This window comes from Epinephelus lanceolatus, chromosome 21 (genome assembly GCF_041903045.1).
Source record: "Epinephelus lanceolatus isolate andai-2023 chromosome 21, ASM4190304v1, whole genome shotgun sequence".
NCBI classification, from domain to species: domain Eukaryota; kingdom Metazoa; phylum Chordata; class Actinopteri; order Perciformes; family Serranidae; genus Epinephelus; species Epinephelus lanceolatus.
In genome coordinates, this window is record NC_135754.1 from 19,745,969 (window position 1) to 19,767,319 (window position 21,351).

The following is a 21,351-nucleotide window of genomic DNA, read 5'->3' on the forward strand; positions in this document are numbered from 1 at the left end:
ATGGGCTCTGCTGGCTTCAACGGCGATTCAACATGCTTAATCGGCCAAAAGACAGGCAACAAGGGCCAACTAGTGCCAACCGTGTGGGACACACCGCAGAAACTAGGGTGACAGACGCTCACCGATGGCCCAACATCAATCAATGAGCAGTAATCAGATTGGTGGGTAAGGGCCCTTACATGTTCACACTGCAGTTTCGATGGACCAGGCATGATTTTAAATTAAACATTTAATCTATTACTCATTACAAAATGAACACTTTACCAATTAGGCCACTGAACAGCCTGAGAAATTACAAGAAAACTCCAAGTCACTCTCTTTTAAACAGTTAAAATGCCCTTAAAGTAATGGCATGGTCATTATAGACTTAAATGATTCAGACACACTACATTAGAGGCTTCTTTATTGTTTTAAAGAGAGTGCCTCAGAGTTTCTACATATGCTTTTTCAAAGAGCACTTCTATCAAACTCTTTTTGAGTCTAGGAAGTGCTCCTACTTAAACATTCTTCAAAGCCCAAGTAATTAATTCTGATTGTTATGGCTGTGTGTGTTCTGTGCTGCCATCCCTTTTCCCTCCATTGTAGATCTGCCCAGGTGTGCTGCATTACTTAACGAGGTGCAGTGCACCTGGCATGGAGGGGGGGCTGAAGAGCAGCAAAGGAGACAGGCTTCTGGTGTGGGGACTGCTGCTCCTGCTGCCTCTCAGCGTGGGATTTTTGTTGTCTTGTTTGCTTATTTATTTGTGATTTAAGTGTTTTAAAGATGTCATATGTGGTTATTCTGGGTCAGTGATGGAGTTTTGTTCGCCCCATAGGGCCGCCCAAGGGTGGGGCATAACACTGATTCTCATTAACATTATTTTCATTACTCTACGCCTGGCTCCATCATTATACAGCTTCCCAAACTTCCCACTCACATGTCAAATTTTCTGTTCTGAACATGTGTAGATATATGAAATGAAACACTGTGGTTTATCATACAGTCAAACAGTCTACTGTTTGGATGCATTTATTGACCACCACCAGCTAGCTTAGCCCCGTGACTGCATGCAGCACAACTTCAGAAGCCTTCACAATGAAGCTATTAAACTCAGCTCAACTTTGAATGTAGTCTTAACAGTAGCTTATATAAGCAAGCCAGCTAAGACATGCTGTAAACAAGACATCTGTGGAGTTCCCAGAATTTGTATTTATCCTTACAAACCTCCATCAAACTCCCTGTAAGACACTGCACAAGACAATATCCAAATTGTCAGCATAATGTAGTGTTACTGGAATTAACTGTAGCAAAGCTACAATGTCAGTTACGCAATGTCAAATTGTGATCACTTACAGTGCTATGTAATGATGCATTACTGCCAAACACTGGTGCTCACACTGAATGTTAAAGATATGTTACACAGAATCACTTGATAAAAATCAGTGCGTCTACTCATACAAAAGTAATCTCTTTCACGCATCACTTATGACCCACTAGAAGTGTGCGGCAGTCCTCTGCCTTATTTCTGTCTTACTTGGCCGTGGTCGGGACATTTCTGGGCTGCAACATGTGGGCACTGCCAGCACTGCCAATAACAGTGGGACTATATAAGGTGTGGTCCAAGGGTCTCATTTATAAAAAGGATCCATACTAAAAATGTACATATGAACAAAAGCCAAAAATGGCGTGAAAAATATTCAACAATTTCAACAGTCAGGCTTCCACCTCACCATCTGCGTCGCCAGTTTCCCATCTCAAAAATTTTCATAAGCATGAGATAACAACCTTTGTGTGGGAAGTGGTGTACGTCTCTTTCAGGACACGTTTTGTGCGTACGCAGTGTTTATAAATGAGACCCCAGGTCATGAGGAAGCTACAAAAATTGCAGCAACAGTGCAGAAAAAAACACAAATATAGTGTGGTGACAAGTAAAGCAAAGCTCGTTCGAAAACGCTAGTGAATCATAAGATGGCTTTCACTTTCACTCTCACTTTTGCTGGCAAAAACCAAAAGACAGGATGGGGAGTGACACAGAGTTGGCCTGTTTTCTGAAAATAGAGAAATTAAGAGAAATGAGAAATTTTCACAGAAGCCACGAGAGAAATCAGGTCGGGGAACTCCTTAAACTGCAAAACAGCTGACCAAACTTCTGACATGGATCCACTCCAAAAGCCGTATTGTTGATGATTTAAGCAATTAATTTGGCGTCATGCTCATCCTAAAAATGAATTAAGCCTTATTCCAAAATCACGTTTAAGCTGTACTGTGTCTGCCCCGCTCAAGGAGCCAACTTTCATTGATTCACACAAGATTATGAACTTATGAGCCTTTAGATAAAACAAATCCTCTAGTGTGAGTACAGTAAAGCTCAAATCAAAGCATACAAATCCCCCAAACAGGAAGATATAGTCACGAAAATATATGGAGGACAAATCTACATTAGTTTCACAGTCTGTTTTACTCATTACTAGCTCCTTCAAGAAGCCCCATGGGCTGAACTGAAAGCCCTCTCAGGCCAAACGGGATCATGGGAGAGGCACAAAGGACTCCCTTTAGCCTGAGACTCGCTCTGTCTTCACCACTGTGATAACAACATCCTTCAAACCGCTGCTCCAGCGGACTGCAAGGCTGATCAACAGGCTCCTTTTATTGTCATTTCACAAAAGCGTTGATTTAATCTGTGAGGCATCAGGTCATTGGAATGAGCGGTGACTTTAGTCATAAGGAATTCGTGATTTGGAGTGTGATACCCACAGGGTGCAATGATATAAAAGAAATTCAGAGCTCCGTTCAGAGATATGACCTCCTTCTAAACCCTCCACATAAGAAGAGAGTGGCCTTTGTATCTTTGGACGGGATGAGTCCATGAAGACAATGAGACAAGCTTTGGCGTGGCATTTAGGTTGGTGGGCCAACAATGTCTATAGTGTCGTACTGAGACGATCTGATTATGGGGCTGACAATGTGGATGCCCAGTGTGGCGTACTGTCCGTACAGTGCTGGACAGCAAATGTGCGCAGATTCTATTCAGGCCATCAGGACCCCGGGCGATGCACTCCACCATTCAGCTTTACTGGCTCTGCGCAAAAGTTCATGGTAAACTTGCCCAGTGTTTTGATAGGGTCATCCCACAGCCATTTATTAAATAACAGAAAAATAAATAACAAATCTGAACAAGTGAATTAAGTGTCTTGTTAAGAGAATAAATCATTTTTGGGGAATTTCACTTTTCCTCCTCACTCAGAGTAAAACAGTGTCATGAATGCCTCATTCATCGCTCTGCAGGAAGTTTAGTGTTGTAAGTGTCGAACATGTTGAACTTAATGGCCTGTTATTAAAGGGCCGGTTTGCCTAATTTGCAAAAGACATGGAAGTATTTAGGAGAGTGGGGATCCTAGATTCTGGGGGGCCCCAGGAAATGAAGCCCATCGAGGCCCTAACTGTCGTATGGACAGTAACAGATAGCTATCCTAAATAACAGTATACAGCTGTATTACGGTACCTAAATGGGGCCCTACTTATGGAGTTTTGGGGCAGCGTCGGTGCACTGCCTAGTGCAACGAGTGCCTTTATGGGCAATTTAAGGGGCTTCGTAGTTGTCAGTCAGAATCATGATCAGAAATACTTTTTTGATCCCCGAGGGGAAACTGTGATTCGTTACAGTGGCTCTGATGTAAAGAATAGAGAATTATAAGAAGTAAGAATAAGAGTATGATAAAGAGGTAGGTAAATATAAAGCAATGAAATAAAATAAAGTAAAACAAAACAAAACAAAATAAAATGAAATAAAATAAAATGAAAGGTACATTTAAATAAAAAATAAAAATATACAAAAATATAAAAAATATATATTGTTACTGTGCTGTGGCTGTAAGTGTGAAATTTAACTACAATATATACATCAATAGACTAAACAAGAATACAATAAAAATAAACACAAGAAATATGTGCAGTCATGTGCATGATAAAGTCATTGCAAAATGTTCCAATAGTGGCCATCAGGGCCTCTTCCTCAATTTTTTTCAAGATGGCCCCAAAGATTTGGGGAAATATTTTGAAACTTATTTAAAAAAGTTTGCTCGTGCACTTATGCCCTTTTCGTACCCAAATAGTTCAGTGTTAGGTTTTTGGTTTTTGATGAATAACTCTGGATTGGTTTTGAATTTACGAGCATCCTTTTGCAGTAAAAGGAGCCCCACAGGAGTTTTTATCTCATATATTTATCTAATTTTTGCCCCAAATGTCACCTCTGTCCCTCTGGTTCTCACCCCTCAATATTGTAAAGAGCATCTTCAGGTTTAACTTTACATATCCATTTTGCTCCAAGGGTTCGCATGATATACATTTTAACACATGCATAGTGTCCATGCATAAATGCCAACTACATAAGTGCGAACATGTCCGCAGAGCAGACACCCAAGTTAGTATAACCAGGACCATGTAGATGTGCATTTTGGAGTACACCAGGGCCTTAATTTGGGTACACTGTGACTTGATACACATTTCACTATGAACCACTGAGAGCTAACAGCCTTACCTTGACAAACTGTATCAGAGATAGGTGTGCAGGGCGTTAACATTTCCCCATCATCACAGGTGGTGCAGGGGATGCAGGGCTCCCGAGAACTTTCCTGGTCCGAGTACGTGTCCACGGTGCACTCCTCACACACCGTGTCATGGTCAAACTCGCAGCTCAGCAGCATGCCCTGGCCCAAAGGACATTTGGTGCAGGGTTCACACCGCTGAGAGAGTTCATCCATGTAGTAGTTATAGTTGCACACACAGGTGGCGTCGTTGGAGTCTGTGCAGGGCGCCTTCATGCGAAGTAGACCTGTGCAGACTGTGCAGGGCTGACATTTCTCTGTGTGACTGAAGTTTTCTGAGAAGGTTTCACCTGAAAGGAGAGGAAAGAAAACAGCCGATGAATTTTTTATCTCACAGATAAACCCTGTTTCTTCAGCTGTCTCTTTAAAAGCATTTACAGCATATGTACAATCTTATTCCACCTGCAGGCTGCTCATGTCATCTGTCCAAATACTTGAAGCAGAAGTTACGCACTTCCAGTCAGAATCAAAGACTGATTGTGTCCTTTGCATTGTTCCCTTGAGGAATACTGTAATTACATGATATTTCTTGGAAAGAGCTTGTTTCTGTGAACAAAGTTGGATTCAGCTTTCCAGAGTCACACTAACATGGGAACTCAGTTTTAGGGTCATCTCGCCTGGGGAATATGTAACTGCACAGAGATCACGTTGGACATGTGCGAGCAGCAACATCTTTTTTTAAAGGACTTTTAAATGATGAACATACATGCATCACTTATGTTTCATAAATGCTCTGTATACCTGACAGATATATCTGCAGAGGACACAATCAATATTGCATGTTTTATGGAATTGTATTTCGGCGGGATAGGGAACTGGGCAACACACTAAATTATGCAACAGACCTATTTGTAAGAGCAGCTCGAGTGTGTGTGTGCATGTAAAGAGAGACAAAGAAAGAGAGGTGGGGTGATAGACTGAAAATATTAATTCAAAATCTCTACATACACCACGTCTGAGCCATTGACAACCATATTCTGTGCAGTCTTCTTTTTTAAATTTTGAGTTGAGTTGATGTGAAGTAGAGCTGAAACAACTGGTCGATTAATCAATTAGTTGATCAACAGGAATATCATCTGCAACATCTGGAACATTTTTTCAGCAAAAATGCCAAATATTTTTTAAGTTTTAGCTTCTCACATGAAGATTTTCTGCTTTTCTTTGTTTTGTGATGATGAACTTGAAATCTTTCAGCAAGAGAGAGAGAGAGAGAGAGAGATGTTAAATGTTGTGTGCTCAATGGCAGAATACATCCACGCAAGGAAACACTTCAGTTTCTGTTAAAGGAAAAGCTGCTTTAACTAGAAACATTACTTGCTGTACCTTGTGAAAAGCTCTTACTATAAGTTACTATATTTCCAGGTCCTTCCTCAGTTTTCTTGTCTGTTTGCAAACTAAAACAGTGCTGCAACAATTTTCATTATTGATTAATCCGATGGTTATTTTCTAAACAAACAGTTTTGATTATATATTTTCGTAAAGTTGTGAAAAATGCTGAAGCAGTCCCAAAGTAATGTCTTCAAATTGCTTATTTTGTCCAACCAACAGCCTAAAATCTAAACATTTTCAATGTATTAACACAGAGGACAGTACAATATTTATATTTTATAATTGGTACCAGAGAATTTGGAGGATTTTGAAGTTTTCATTTCAGCTCAGACTAAACTGTGTGTGGCAGGAGACGGGGGTTGTGTATGTCTCATAGCATATCAAGTTTTCGGTCTGTGTCACTGGCCCACCAACCATGGCCAACGCTCCAATGATGCAGAGATTCAAAGAAAGATGAGGAAAGACAGACACTGAGACAGAGAGATGGAGAGACGACAAGGAATTTGAGATGGATCCGTCTGAATCATGGCGGTGTCCGATGTGGGTCCTTTACATTTCTGTTTAATTATGTCGTTCAGGAAGTGGACATATCGTCCAGTCACCAGTCCAGTCATACACTGTTACCTCCCCCACCCCCACACCCAATTATCTCCTGCATCACCCGTCCTCTCTTCAAACAGACATACACACTCAGAATACCCTCACCCCCCTCCCCATGAGTGCTCTCAGAGCCATTATCATAATGCCATGCATCAATAATGCAAGTCAATACATTAATAACGCTAGCCTGCAGCATGGAGGGGGGGGGGGGGTGTTGAAGGAGGTGGGGGGTACAGACGGTCTTTTCCTGGCTCAGCATATCATATCATAACAGTACTTTCCCCTCTGGTCCAACATTCAATCCTTTGTTTTCAGCTCCCTTAAAAGGACTCCTGGCTTTATGTGCTCTGGCTACTGCACAGTGTGAGGTGTGTGTGTGTGTTGGGTGAATGAGTGGGAGTTTTGTGTTTGTGTGTGGTTAAATGTGTGTTTTCTTGGACATGTTTGTACGTGTGTGTGTGTGTGTGTGTGTGTGTGTGTGTGTGTGTGTGTGTGAGCCATTAGCTGCTGGCTGAGAGACTGTCTCCATTCCAGCTGTACAGCTGTACTTGCTCTGTTTCATCTCCGCCCATGTGTTCATTCATCCAAACTCCTCCGTGTGTTTCAGCTGGCTGTCCTTTTTCGCACATCAGCCAGGCCCCTGTTAACTATTTGTACTAAATGAAGCCGGAACGCTGTCTGGAAACCACAGCCTGCCTCTTATAAATGGATGCTTGTGCATATTAGATGCTATCAGCAGTGAGTGACTAAATAGGGCATGAAAAGACATATGGTGGGTGGGAGTAAACGTCTAGAGAAAATAAGGAAGAAAGATTGCTGGATTTATGATGTGAAAAGTTATGTTACATGAGTTCCTGCTCTCACCTCAACAATGATTACTACATAGGCCAAAGATGCAAAAAAAATGTTTCTGTGTTCATAATTCAGGAAATAGATGCTAAACCAACAACTATTATAAGTTTATTTTATCTTATCTAACTGACTGTTCACTGAGGCCTAAGCTCCTTAGCTACTGCTATGCCTGTCAAGCAAACAGCATGCAGTTTACATACAAAATAAACATACACAGGCTTCTCATTTGTAACTAATAGCTGACAAGAGAACCGTCTCTCGCTGTTGGTGAGTTCCATTTGCCCGGTTCCCAGTTGGAAATTTCAAGTGAAAAGTTGGATTTTTAGAAAGTTGGAGGAACCTCACCAAAACCGACCTCAAAATCAAAGGCTGCTCTGTGCATCAACTGTACTGAAACCTGTAGTGAGATAATGTTTCCCAGTCAACATTTGTACATGGGGCCCTTGTGGGTAGTAAATAGGCTGAAAAATGGACCCTATATTGGATTGTCCATGTATTCCGGCTTTTTCTATTAACTCCAGAAATAATATAGTAAATGCCCTTGGCAGTAACACTGGGTTATGTTACTGCTGATCTCTATAAACAGATATCTGCATATCATTTGCATTGCCTTTGTTGTCTGTTTGTAGTCTGAGTCACAATGCCCAATTGTGTTTGAGCGATAGGTTAACAGTCCATGTCAAGAGGTAGAATGCATTGGCAAATTGTGATTTGTGATATTGGATTTTATAAATAAAATTGAATTGAATTGAATTGAGTATTAAAATGTAAAATGCATTTATCTGCATTCATATAAACATATCTGGGATTAGCTGAAATGTTTAGTGCACAGAAGGAAAAGTGTTGGCCCAGATATCCACTTGCTGCACTCAAGCCCCCAGGAGCATCACCAAGCTCTGAGGCCTCATTTTACATAGTAGCCAGACTTGGGATTAGAGCGTCCTGGTCCGTCACATGATGCCACTGGGCCCAAAAAGAGCTTTTTTTTGGCTTCATGTGCTATTGAGCAACTTTTATAGGAATGAACAGGGCCAACTCTGTATCCAGTTCTCTGTAAACATCCATGGCTACACCGGATCTGCCGCAATATTAGCCACTGGAGGCTAATCATCCAGGTTCCATAACTGTTTTACTACTGTAGGTAGTAACCTAGTTAGTCAAACGTGTTACTTTTGCTACTGATTTTTGGTGGATTGTCAAACAAGAAAGCACTATCCAAACTCTTAATTTATGGAGTATCACAAAGCTCAACAGACCTGCCATGCCCAGTCACGACTGCTTAGCTATGGTTGTTAGCAATCGCTGTTTCGGGGCGGGGTTTACTGAATGGTCAGTCATCAGGAAACAAAACAATCCACTGATGGCTGAGACTTCAAAACAAGTTGTTGTTGTTTCGCTTCTTGAACACGCACACTTCGGCTCTATCGGGCTGCATTACTGATCTAATCAATATGTTTGATGTGTTCTTAAAATATCACTGTGATGTTATCTGATGGAGAGCCATCCGCTTTGCATCTGTCTTTTTCCATGAGTCAGTGCAGAGCCTGTTTGGCCTCATGACACTTCTGAGAGCCTGTCACTGTCTGTGTCTGTTTACGTCTGAGCTAAACAAGGACTGTGAGAGTAAAAGTTATCACCCTGAGAGCTTTCCTGTTGTGCAACAGAAAGCATGCAACCTTAAAGACACAGCTAATGGCAATAATCAGTTTAACCCTAAAATATATAGCTTTTTTATACAAATGGGACATGAGATCATTTATGATAAGCAGACCAGTGCTTGTTTCTTTGATAAAAAGACAATATGTTATCAAGATGTAGCTCTTGATCTGAGACACACTTATAAAAGCCTAAATCATTCCAGAGAAGCCCCACGACAATGAAAATAAATCATTTTCTCTGTGTCCACATTCTCTGTGACTTCTCTCATGACCTAGAATCAGAATCATTTTCTGACTGTGGGGCTCCTTGGCTCAGGGTCTGCCATCCTTCACTGACCCAGGGAGGTTTACAACTACTTCCTAGCCTGAGCACAGGATAGTCGGGGAATTCATAAAAGGGAAAACTCTGGGAACAGTGTAGGAATTGGCCGTGGACCAACCCTGGCCTCTGCAGGCTCAAGCTGACCTTTAACCTCACATGATAGAGTTCCAAAAAAAAACTCTGAGGCCTTAATGTTGATTTGTTATCCTTTCACTCGAGCAGAATTGAACCTCTTCCACAAGATCCTTAGATATCCCTTTGAGCTCCTCAGTCACCAGGCATGTTTACAAAATCAAAATCTACACTGCTTACCGTCTTAATCGCTGTGACATAACAACTCGTCTGATGCTCTAAATATCTTCCACTGCAACAACATTTTGGAAATGGTCCCATTCTTGTATCCTCTCAATTTCACTGTCCTCATAAAGTCTTACAGTCCAGCACGGCTCCTCTCCCTACATGGTAGGGGCCATGAGGAGGGCAGTAATGCTGAAACACAGTTGGGTCTGGCGTCTAGTTTACTCCCTAACATACAGCTCAATAAGTCTAAGGATTTACAGACTACAATCTGCTTCATCCAACTGATGCTGAGGTCAATAATGTTGGGTAATCTAAAAAATTGTGGTCTGTTTTTAGCCACGCCAGAGGCAATGTAAGTCAGTTAGTCGGTCCAAACTGAAATATCTACTCAAAGCTGAGATGGATTGCAATGAAATTTGGCACAGATATCCATGGCCCCCGGAGGATGAATCGTAATAGCTTCAATGATCCTCTGATTTTCCATCAAGCGCCGGCAACACACACAACCTTTCACTAAATCCTATGAAGGAGCTCAACATCTTCTGGATGGATTAGTGTAAATTGTGCTACCGACATACTGTATCATTCAAAAATGATGCTGCCTTCAAATGAACCCTGTGAGCTCGTAGTTACAACACAATATGCTTGGAGTTCTAGTGTTCAAGTTGTAAGAGCATCACTGCTAGGCAACTGTCGGCGTCTGGAAGCCACTAAGGCTAACGATTTAGCAAGCTAGAGGGCAGGTCACAGAGTGCACAAAATGCAAAGTCATGATGACAGAGGAAAAAGATGAGGCTGTTAGAAATTTCAACATTTTCTTCAGAAATATGATAAAATCATGAAGAACAACTCTATAAAACTAAACTATATTGACTTACAGTACTATCCACCTAAAAATTAACGTCCATGGCCTGAGCCATTTTTGAAAACGTCAGCAAACTTGGACATGGACAACATGGACTCTTCTCCTGCACTAAGTAAACCTGACCTCATTTTCATTTAGGACCATCATCAAGTCAAACTTTCAACGTGTTCAATAATTTGGTTTGCGATCAAACATTGTTTTGCTCTAATGCTAACATGCTAACATGTCTAAAATAAAACCGGGACCATGCTCAATGTGAACTCTGCTAAACGTCTGTATATTAGCGCTGTCACTGTGACCATGTTAGCATGCTGATGTTAGCATTTAGCGCATCGCACCACTGTGTCTAAGTACAGCCTCACTGAAATGCTAGCCTGGCTGTAGCCTAGTGTTGTTTATGGTCCTGAATTTGTCTGAGTTACTTCATTTAAAGGTATACTATGCAGGAGTTGTCGGCTACTGTTTGAAAACAGTAGTGCCGGTGAAAGTGAAAGCAACCCCAGCTTTGTCTGTTTGGCATTTCGACTTGCTATATTTGCATTTTTGCACTGTCTCCAGGAATGTCCCGAGCTAGGCTGACCAAACATCCTCTTTTGCCCGGACATGTCCACTTTTCACGTCCTGTCCGGGGCGTCCAGGGGGTTTTCATAAACTGATGATAATGTCCGGTTTTCCGTGTGTTTGTGTGTGTTAGAGTGTGGCGCGGGCCGCATATTTCTGTCCGAACCCGAACCGAGCCGGACATTATTTAATGACCAAAGCACTGAGTTTGTGTCACACAGTTGTTACGGTTACAGGCTATTTAACAGGCCGGGCGCGCTCAGCAGAGAGGGAGACCTCCGTGTCTGAGACGGGAGCGGGAGGTGCGAGGTCCGACGGTTCCAGCGAGAGGAGAGGGAGAAATAAAACAAAATAAGATAAAATAGAAAAAACCTGTCTCCCTCTTTTATTTTATTTTCAGCATTTAATCAAGGCGGAGGCGGGCGGCTGGAGGTCCGAGACTTCCAGCGAGGAGAGAGGTAGAAACAAACAGCTAATGTGTGTCTGTGTGTGCTATGTTCAGGTGTTGTCACGTAAATAACAGTGCCCAAGCAATAAACAGGACAGACAATAGGATTTTATTTATTTTTACACTACATTTTCACTGAAAGCTGACCGAATCTGACCCGAGCCCGAATACAATTTATAGCTACATTTTTGACCAAACCCGGCCCGACCTGTCGGGTACTGTCGGGCTCGGATCGCCACACTCTAGTGTGTGTATGTGTCCCCTAATGGGGCCTATCTGAATTTCTGTCTTTGAGAGATATTATTTTGTAATATAACTGAATTTTCTATCCATACACATAAATTTTAAATATATTAAAATTATAAGGCATCTTTGAGTAAACTGCAAGTATCATTTAAGTAGGCTATGTCGTGGCCGGCCGAATGTCCTCTTTTTTGGAAATCAAAATATGGTCACCCTATCCCGAGCACTCTGACATAAGACATGAGGGACCCAGGCCCAGATCCTAGTACACTTGGGATGCTTTCACACCTGCCTTGTTTGGTTTGGTTCAATTGAACTCAAGTTCGTTGCCCCCTAAGTGCGATTCATTTGGGCAGGAGCGATCACAGCAATCACACTCGGGGTGAGCACCATAACAACCAGACTTAGACCTTCTTGAAGAGGTGGTCTTGATCCAGTTACAAATGAACTCTGATGCGGTTCGTTTGTGGTGAGAATGTGTTCCGACCTCGATCTAAACCAACTGCAGTCACATGACACATTGTTTGGGTCAAACATGAGCATGTTACAGTCCTGGAGGATTATTAATGTGCACCTCCTCCTGTACTGCCTTAATATGCACATTCAGCACATCCAGTGCATCAAAACATTGTTTTCTAGTTGGAGCGGTGTCTCGTTTTCAAACTGTATGGTTTGACTAAAATGAACAATGACAGCAATATAGTCCACGATGACCAGCGCTAAAATCAACCTGCGTAGTTGTCCTTCCACTGTGAGATTAGAAAGTGTCACATTTACCTTGCAAGTGTACTCTCCTTCAACATTTTGTTTACTTCCTGGATTTTTCCCTCATGGAAATTCTGACCAATCAAGAGCAGCTTTCCCGTGCTGGTCCGTTTGTAAATGCTGCCATGAGAAAACGAACCAACTCTAGGCAGTTATGCAACTTTGTTGCAAAATTAGTCCCTGATTCAGACCAAAGCAAGACAACTCTAGGTCTGAAAGCACCCTTAACCTCAAACTTTAGTTTGTTTGATTAGTGTGAACACTGTGTAGTGTACCCAGGCACAGTACGCCGATTCATGCTGGAGTCCACTTGAAAAGGTGTTCTCAAGTACGGTTTATGTGGACTCTGGTACAATACACATCAGGTGTGAACACCAACTGCACCAACACATGGAAATAGATTGCTATTTAATGCGACTACAAGCAGTTTTTAACCAGCTATGAAACAGTCTCAATTTAATACTGATGCCCCTCTATCAGACGACAACCCAGCCCACCACAGTAAGACCCAGATCTGGCTTCCCTACCGCCTTCAACCTGCAGTTGGAGCTCTGGAAGGAGGCCGGAGGCAACCGTGTCCGTCTGTGGTGCCCTTTTCTACACTGTAGCACTACAAAAATGTCACGTAGATAATGATGCAAGCACTCAGGTATGGGACAACATTACTAATGTGAAATCTACAGTACAAATCAATCGTATCTAAATGTGAAAACACCCTAAAAAGAAAATAACAGGCAGCAGGCAGAGTCTCTGCAGATAAATGAGGCGCCGCACTGGTGGATCATAAATGATGATTGAGAGGGATTACTTTTGTATGAGTCTATAAATATTTTTATGGGGAAAATCCTGCATAGTATATCTTTAATATTACATCCTGTCAAAAAGTGGAATCAATAAAATATTAACTACAACCAATATAACTTCTACCACTGCACAAAAGAAAGATAAAACTACTGATTTTAAACAAGATTAAACAAGATCGTTTTGCCAAAAACTACAGAATCTATCATCATCATGTCCAGATTTATTTACTGTTTTATGGGCCGGCAGCACAATTTTAGATCCCAATTCAAACTTTGCAGAAGCCTTTCTGAAATTTACGACCCTGCATACTTAAACCTGCTGTCTGAATTATGTGTCTTCTCCAGAGACAGTAAGTACAGTAGAGCGTTTTTATGAGGGGGACATAACTTACAGAGAGAATGTCACAGTGGCAGCCATTTAATGGCTTTTTTGTGTCAGATGAAACACTAAATCACTGCCACTGTTCACTACATGACATGATGTATGTAAGTGTGTGGCACACTGAGGCATGTGACCTCCATCAATGTGTGTGTGTGAGACAGCTGTTTTTTGTGTTACTCACTGTCAAGGCAGGGTGCGCAGACAGTCTGTGTGGCTCCACATGGTTTGATGACACCCTCACCGGGCTGGCACTGCTCGCAGCATTCACCACTGGTTGTATACTGGCCCGACAAACAATCCTCCTTATTGGCCAGAGCCCCAGCCTGTCAATCATCACAGAGATCAGTCAAAGTGGGACAAGCACATTCAGCCATGAGATTCATTGCACAAGATTAACAGTACATTAACACACAAAAAATGACTTAATGTATCATCTACAAATAACTGAACTTTATTTATTGTCCTTATCAAAGCAATGTCTAGCATTGTGCAATGTGAGAACCATATTAATGTTTATCCTATATTTTTTTATCATTTCCAGAGTCCTGAAAGAGGTAATACATCCAGTATTTCACAAGAAAAAGCAACAGAAAGAAACACTTTGTCTTTAATCATCCCCTTAGATTTACTTTGGAACCACTAAACCAGCGGTTCTCACTGCGTAGGCGTCAAGACTAAGCAACAGGCTGCACGTTAAATCTAAGGGGGTGTGAGATGATTAATGGCATAGAAAAGAAGGAAAAGCAGACTTCAGCAACACAAAATTGTCTGTTGTTCTTGGTTCTTTCTCTATTGTCCGTGTTCTTGTGAAATACAAGATAGCCTTTCCTCGTTGAGCTATTAAATTAGTCAAAAGAAGCAATTTAAGGTGGGAAATCATTCTTTGGTTCAGCTGCTGATAACTTGCAGACACATTTGAACCGTGATGTAAGGTTAACAAAATTGCTTCATTTTAAAGCACACAGAAGAAAAAGTTTGGGAAATAATGATCTTATCCACAATTCTTATTTAACCCTCCACGTATGTAAGGCCCACTTTAACCTGCAGCCAAACTTTAAACTTACTTTCTGTCATATATATAATGTCACAGTGTCAGATGTTTATATTAAATGGAGCCAAGTAATCTTGGTTGGTGATGTTGTTCATTTCTACCTGATTTTAAATCATATTTGTCCAAGATTTTGGTTCAGAAGTTTTTATTGGAGAATTTTCATGTTAGACAATACAGCTAATGCTTTGTTACAGTCATTCCTGGGCTGCAAAGATGGTAAAATGGTGACAAGTCAGAGCAGACTGAACTTTTTTTGGGAAAGGGGATTAAAGAGACAGCCGCCAAAACTGAGCTCTCTCAGACGGAAGGTGAACTCAGGTGTTACAGCACAGACAGTAATGAGGAAAATAAAGTGTTTTAATGTCTCTGTGCTGACGATAGCCGTGGCCAGCAGCAGTATGTTTATGGGTTGTACATCCGTTCATCTGTTCATCCGTTCGTCCCATTCTTGTGAATGCGATATCTCAAAAACACCTTCAGGGAATTCTTCAAATTTGGCACAAACGTTCACTTGTTGGACTCAACAATGAACAGATTAGATTTTGGTAGTCAGTGGTCAAGGTCACTGTGACCTTGCATCCGTCTCATTCTTGTGTAGGCAATATCTCAAGAAGGCCTGAAAGAGTTTCCTCAAATTTGGCACATAAAGTCCACATGGATTCCAGAATGAATTAGAATTTGGTGGTCAAAGGTCAAAGGTCAAAGGTCAAGGTCATTGTGACCCCAAAAAACATATTTTTGACCATAACTCAAGAATGCATATGTTAATTATGACAAAATTTCACACAAATGTCTAATAGGATATAACAATAAAATGATGACATTTTGAATCCAAAAGGTCAAAGGTCAGCTTCAACTGACACTAATCTTGGGTGCCCACCTTGAAACTGAGTTTATTGTGTCGATCTTCCGTGCTGTCAGGGGAAAAATGTTTGTGAGGCATCCCTGTTTGCACAGACATGAATGTTAACTTTAAGTGCAGCTTCACTGATTTGTGGAGGCATAAAATCACAAGGCGGTAATTCTAGTTTGAGCTTTAAAGCATGTCAATATGTTCTAATAGAAACCGAAAACGCAAGTATGAACCTGAAAATGGGCGTCATAGGTCCCCTTTAACTCTAATGCTGCATCAAATATGTGCATTTTAAAAGTCACACCACAAGTCTGAGATACAGTAATAAAAGTGAACATAGTAACACACTCTGACCAGGTAACGCTGGATTATGTCTCCTCTGCATTCTTCAAACAGTGACCTGTTGAGTGCTTTATGTCGGCCGTTGACAGGTGGAGAAGTCTGTGCGTGCCTCAACATTTGCAAATGCATGAGAGTGAGTGCACACTTGCACACTCACACCCAGCCTGGATGTTTCCAGGAGTCTGTGTTTATGTGACCTTTTGCATTATATCATACTAAATCTTTACTTTCCCACACTGGGCCTTTTTTTTTATCTTCTGCACACCTTAATCTCCAAAGCAAACCTCCATCAAAGCAAGGGTTGCCCTCTGACACCGAGCCAGAGGAGATGTCTGTCTTTCATTCACTCCAGATACATGAGGAGGGATTGTTTTTAGACCATCATTTTTGAGATTATGATGTTCTGCTGTTGGGCAGTGTATCACTCACTGGTTGACAGACAAGCTGCAGATCAGAGGGTGAAAGAAAGCTTTATCTCAAACTTGTTTTGATCCCATATCTGATAATAAACAGTAGCCAGCATGGGATTTTTAAGTAGTTTCCTCATGTGAGTAATTTCACTCTTCACAGATTTGAATATTGCTCCAGACTCATGTTTGCCTGCTTAGTAAGATTGTGGCACACACTTATTAACATAGTTTAAGTGTTAGTGTTCACGCATGTGTGTGTGGACGTCCATTCGTCATAAATCGTCAGGCGTCAGGGTTCAGGTGTGTGTGTGGAATGCTGCTGACAAGAAAGAAAGGAGCTCTAAAAAAACATCAAGTGTCCCCTCAGGCGCTTCTGAGTCAGCTGGCAGATAATGAGTGTGTGTCCCTATGCACACACACACACACACACACACCTCTCCCTCCTGCCCTTGATGATGTCACAGCCCATTCACCTTCAAGTCTGTGGCAGTCAGTTAAGCACGCTGTCCATGTTCAAGAATGCATCTTTGGCTTTGTGTGGAAACTGAGTTGAAATGTTTCACAAGACATGTCTGATGATATCTAAACTTTTCCCGAGGGTTTCCTGCTTTTATAACGGGAAGAATTTTGGTGACGATGTTTATGTTTTAATTTCAGTTGAATTAACGAATCCTCCAAATTAGGATTTTCCTCTAAATATGCAGAGAAATGGTTTTCATGAATTCATTTTTCCTGAAAAGTTGTGACACTCGTAAAGTTCAGCAATTAAACATTTCATTTATACGTCTCTAAAGCTCTGCTGACCTTATCCTCTTCATTTCACCCCAGCACCTCACACACACACCTTACGCAACAAGCATTCATTTAGACATGAATCAGATCTGTCATCACACACACTTCCCCAGATCTGCCTCCTTATATATTGTACACACCCATCTGCACGCATACGTTTTGCGCCAATACACAAACTGCCTCACATGTGAACAAACCTGCTCCAAAATGTCTGACTGACACTTTTGAAACACCTCCAAGTCCCAGCACTTAGCTTCTGCTTCGTTTTTCTGTGACCCTGCTCTAGTTTCGGGTGTGGGTGCAACACCAAAGCGCCTCAAAGAGCAAAAAACTCAGATTAAAGTGCATCACTAATGACGGCTAAACTGTGCATACAGAGGAATTAGAGAGTAATGTGATTTGAGGAAATAGCTGCTGGAATGAAAGAAAAGGGATGCACTTAGCAAGTTGCAGCTCGACTTCCTGTAATTGGTCTTCGGATAGAAGTTTGAGGGTTCAACTTTTGAGAGCCGTTCGCCCTGAAGCTGTAGCAAGAAGCAGGTCGATCACACACTCAACATCGACGAGCGCACGCAAATGCATGTGCAGAAGCATCTGGACGCAAAACTTGAGAGCAACCAGTCTTACTAATGCTGCAGTCAATTTTCAGTTGGAGGCACTTAACCTCTGAACCTCAGCTGTCAGCGCTTGTTAAGCCATTATAGAGCTCCACTATACAAGCCGTCCAATGAGCTGGGCCCTAATTTAAATGCAAGCACTGATCATCAACTGCTGTGGCAACACTGCTGGCAATGACATTACAGCTAATGCCTTCACAAACTGAATTGTCATCTCTTATCAAGCAAGAAGAAGAGACACATAGACAGCGAAGAAGAGAGGGATGTGAGTGTGAGGTGAAAGGAGGAGAGGAAGAGTGTGTGTGTATGGGGGTGGGGGGTGCAGCCTGTATCAATATTGCATGCGCTGAGCCAGCAGAGGATGCATACCCATCAGTGGGAGCAGCTGTCATGTATCAGTGATGCAGCCTGTTCCTTTAACCAGGACCTTAACAAGCTGTGCAGCCCTGGCTGACCATGTCCTGTCAGATAGCAGACTCTGGGAAATACTTCCTTCCTGGGGCCTGCACGGCCTCGAGGGAATTAGAGATAAATCAGGGAGATTGCAGAATGTATCCTCTCAAGATTTCTGTTGTTGATTTCTGCTAATGGAGGGGGAAAGAATCACCTCATCAGTGAACACAGAGGCCACTGCGACATTGTTATTGTCCTGCTGTCTGTAGGGCCACATGTAACTGAGAAGGGTGGAACTACAGATCCAGCAACCAGAGCTATAGAGTGTCAACCTGAATGGCTGCTGCATACATCCAGTGTGCTTTACACTGAAGACAGGACAGGTGCAAGGACATGGACTCTTACAGTTTCCACCCACTGAAGACATCTTTACAAGTAGACATCAAACTTAAATTCAAACTGTCATAAAATAAGTTAATTGATGCAGGGGAAAGTGTCCTGTCAAAATGTGACGTGTGCTGAAGGCTGCAGAGGAGAGTTAAATTTCTCATATACTCCTATGTTAATAAGAACCCCTGTAAAGAGCTGTGTGGCTGCGCAATTGCGCAGGTGTTACCCAAGTTAAGTTTACGCAACACACTTGGCAAGAAGCTGCTTACCACAACAAGCAACACTGCTATGACAGCGGGATTCATCCTGGATCTCCTTTGCATCCTCACACAAGGCTCAGTCAGTCAGATCGGATGCGGCGCAGCGAGATGCGGCTCTCAGTCACTTCGAAGAAAAGCAAACTCGGCTGTCATCGCTGCGCGTCTTCACTTCACTTCTAGAAAAAGAAAAAAAAAACTCTCCAGGTGACTCTGCGTTACCAAGTGTGTATCGCAGCGGGGCAATCACTCAGTCCAGAAGCTGTAGCCACACACACACATACACAGGATCTAGTCAGTAAACTCGCTGAGATTGACCCATTAGATGTTCGGCTCTGGTGCGTTTCTCTGCTACTGGGCTCATATGACACACGCGTTCAGCTCAGCGGCTTCAGGGAAGGAGCCATCTCCCTCTCCACGCCCACTACACACACACACACACACCCACACACACACACACACACACACACACTCTCTCTCTCTCTCTCTCTCTCTCTTTAACAGCCTCAATCATGCTCTTGGATATTCCTGCTGAGTCGGACAAACCAACCACCTTTATCACCCGACAAATTAAGTCCTGCATAAATCGTCTATTTAGCCTGTGGTTTACAGACTGCACTGTGCCAGCTGGATTAAAGTCTGGCTGCCAACTAATAGACTTAATTACATTTTTTTTCTAACTTTTACTCTCTTCAACAACTTTTTAAGAGGTCCAGCAGACAGTGGCATCCCCAAGGGGGAGCAGAGAGGGCCATGGCCACCCCAATACACTCGCTGGCCCCCCAGCAAAAATAATTAGAGGCTGACATTACTGTTAGTAATGCAGGATTTATACTTCATACTACATCAAATGGACGCCGTACCTTACGCCGTGACCTGACATACACCTCCCCAGAAATGTAACTACACGTCACATTGATGCAGACCTCCTGTCTATTTTTGTAAGCTGAAACCACTTCCCTCTGTTGAAATGAAGGTTTTATTTAGCCTACTTTAATTTCACAGATAAGAAACAATAAATTGTGAAGACAATAAAGCCTCCACTTGTGTGTGATTTATCCTGGCTTCATATTAGCAGATGAAATGTCTGCTAGCAGCTAGGCTAATTTATACAATGTAAAATGCCATAGGCTTGTGCTAATAACATTAGCCTGTTGTATTTGTGGGGAAAATGTGTCCAGAAAAAGACAAATACTTTGTCTGTGAATGCTGCGAGTTATAGTGAAGCCAATTTGTGTACTTGTGTTTCATATTGTCTCTATTAAGACATGTTTTATGTGTGTTTTGGGTGTGTTTTGAATCAACTAAACTTCACAGCACTTCACAGAAACCCCACCGTCGTCTAGTGTTTTGGAGGTGTAACTGTAGAGTGACACAGACACACAACTATGGCTATGGAGCAGACTCTGCATAGAGCTGACACACAAGTATAAATCCCGCTTAAGAAACTGTGGCGTGCTTTTTAAGGTAGCATATGGGTAGTGCTATCTTGTGAATAGACAAGCTAAGGTTTCCATTTATACCAATGATGTTGGCCTAGCTTTTTGGGAAGCAGGCTAAATAATGCTCCAAAGTTAGGCTAAATTTTGGCGAGAAAACAGCTGGCATGGCTAATTTCAAAGGGGTCTCTTGAACTCTCACCTCAAGATATCTGAATAAAAATGGGTTCTATGGGTCCCCAAAAGTCTCTCTTTAACTTGAGAGGGGTTGTTCCTAGTACATGTTTTGTTCTTTACAATCAATATACTCTAAAATAAAGCTGCATATATGTGTTTTTAAGGGAAGGGACAAACAGCCTATTTGAAGGACCAACCAAGTCTCACTCCAAAGATGTTGAAATCTGGCTCTTGGGCAGTGACTTGTGGCATCAGACACCAAAGAAAAAAGCCATCTCTTAACGTTGGCATGATATGGTGGTGGCCATTATAGTTTAAAGGAGCTCAGCAGTGTCAGGGGGGAAACGTGGTAGGACAAGAACGAAATTTAAGGCGGCAAAAGTCCAAGATGGGCAGTCGGGAGTTGTAGTGGATGGGTCCAACAAACATTGACTTTCACCCAGGAGAGTGGTGTTTGCGTCCTATAAGATTATAAAGCCAAACCCTGTTCTTTTCTCCTATACCTAACCATGTGTTTTTATTGTTGAAGGGAAAAAAATGTCAATTTGTGTGGTTATACTGACATAGTGCGTTTATTTTGAAAGAGACTGTATGTAAACAGTAAATTTCCTGTGAAAACGGAAGTGTATTTTGAAAGAAGACAATGCATGTAACATGCAGAACCTGACACAGCGTCCCAGAATGTCAACAACAAACACACCCAGGGTACCTTTCACGTTGTATCTGGACATGGAAGGTCCATGACCAAACATCAGTATGTGACAAGGTCACAGTGAGAATGTGAGGGATCAACAATGAATCACTTAACATGTACAAATAGCCTACATAACAAATTAAAACAGAATTGTTGTGTAACTCAAAATGCTAACTGTACCTGTATTCATTTCTGCACATCAGATAATTAGTAACATTAACTGT

At 42.0% G+C, this 21,351-nt stretch overlaps 1 protein-coding gene across 1 annotated transcript in view; it reads right to left on the bottom strand.

The window, feature by feature from the left end:
• The window catches only part of ngfrb (nerve growth factor receptor b), a 43,105-nt gene extending 23,906 nt beyond the window's left edge, over positions 1-19,199 (bottom strand). Inside the window, exons 1-3 of the mRNA XM_033612040.2 lie at positions 18,830-19,199; positions 13,894-14,035; positions 4,518-4,874 (exon numbers count right to left, since the gene is read on the bottom strand). Of these exons, the coding sequence (XP_033467931.2) occupies positions 4,518-4,874; positions 13,894-14,035; positions 18,830-18,883 (553 nt within the window). The 5' untranslated portion in view covers positions 18,884-19,199. The remainder of the gene's footprint in view (positions 1-4,517; positions 4,875-13,893; positions 14,036-18,829) is intronic.
• Positions 19,200-21,351: the final 2,152 nt, after the last annotated feature.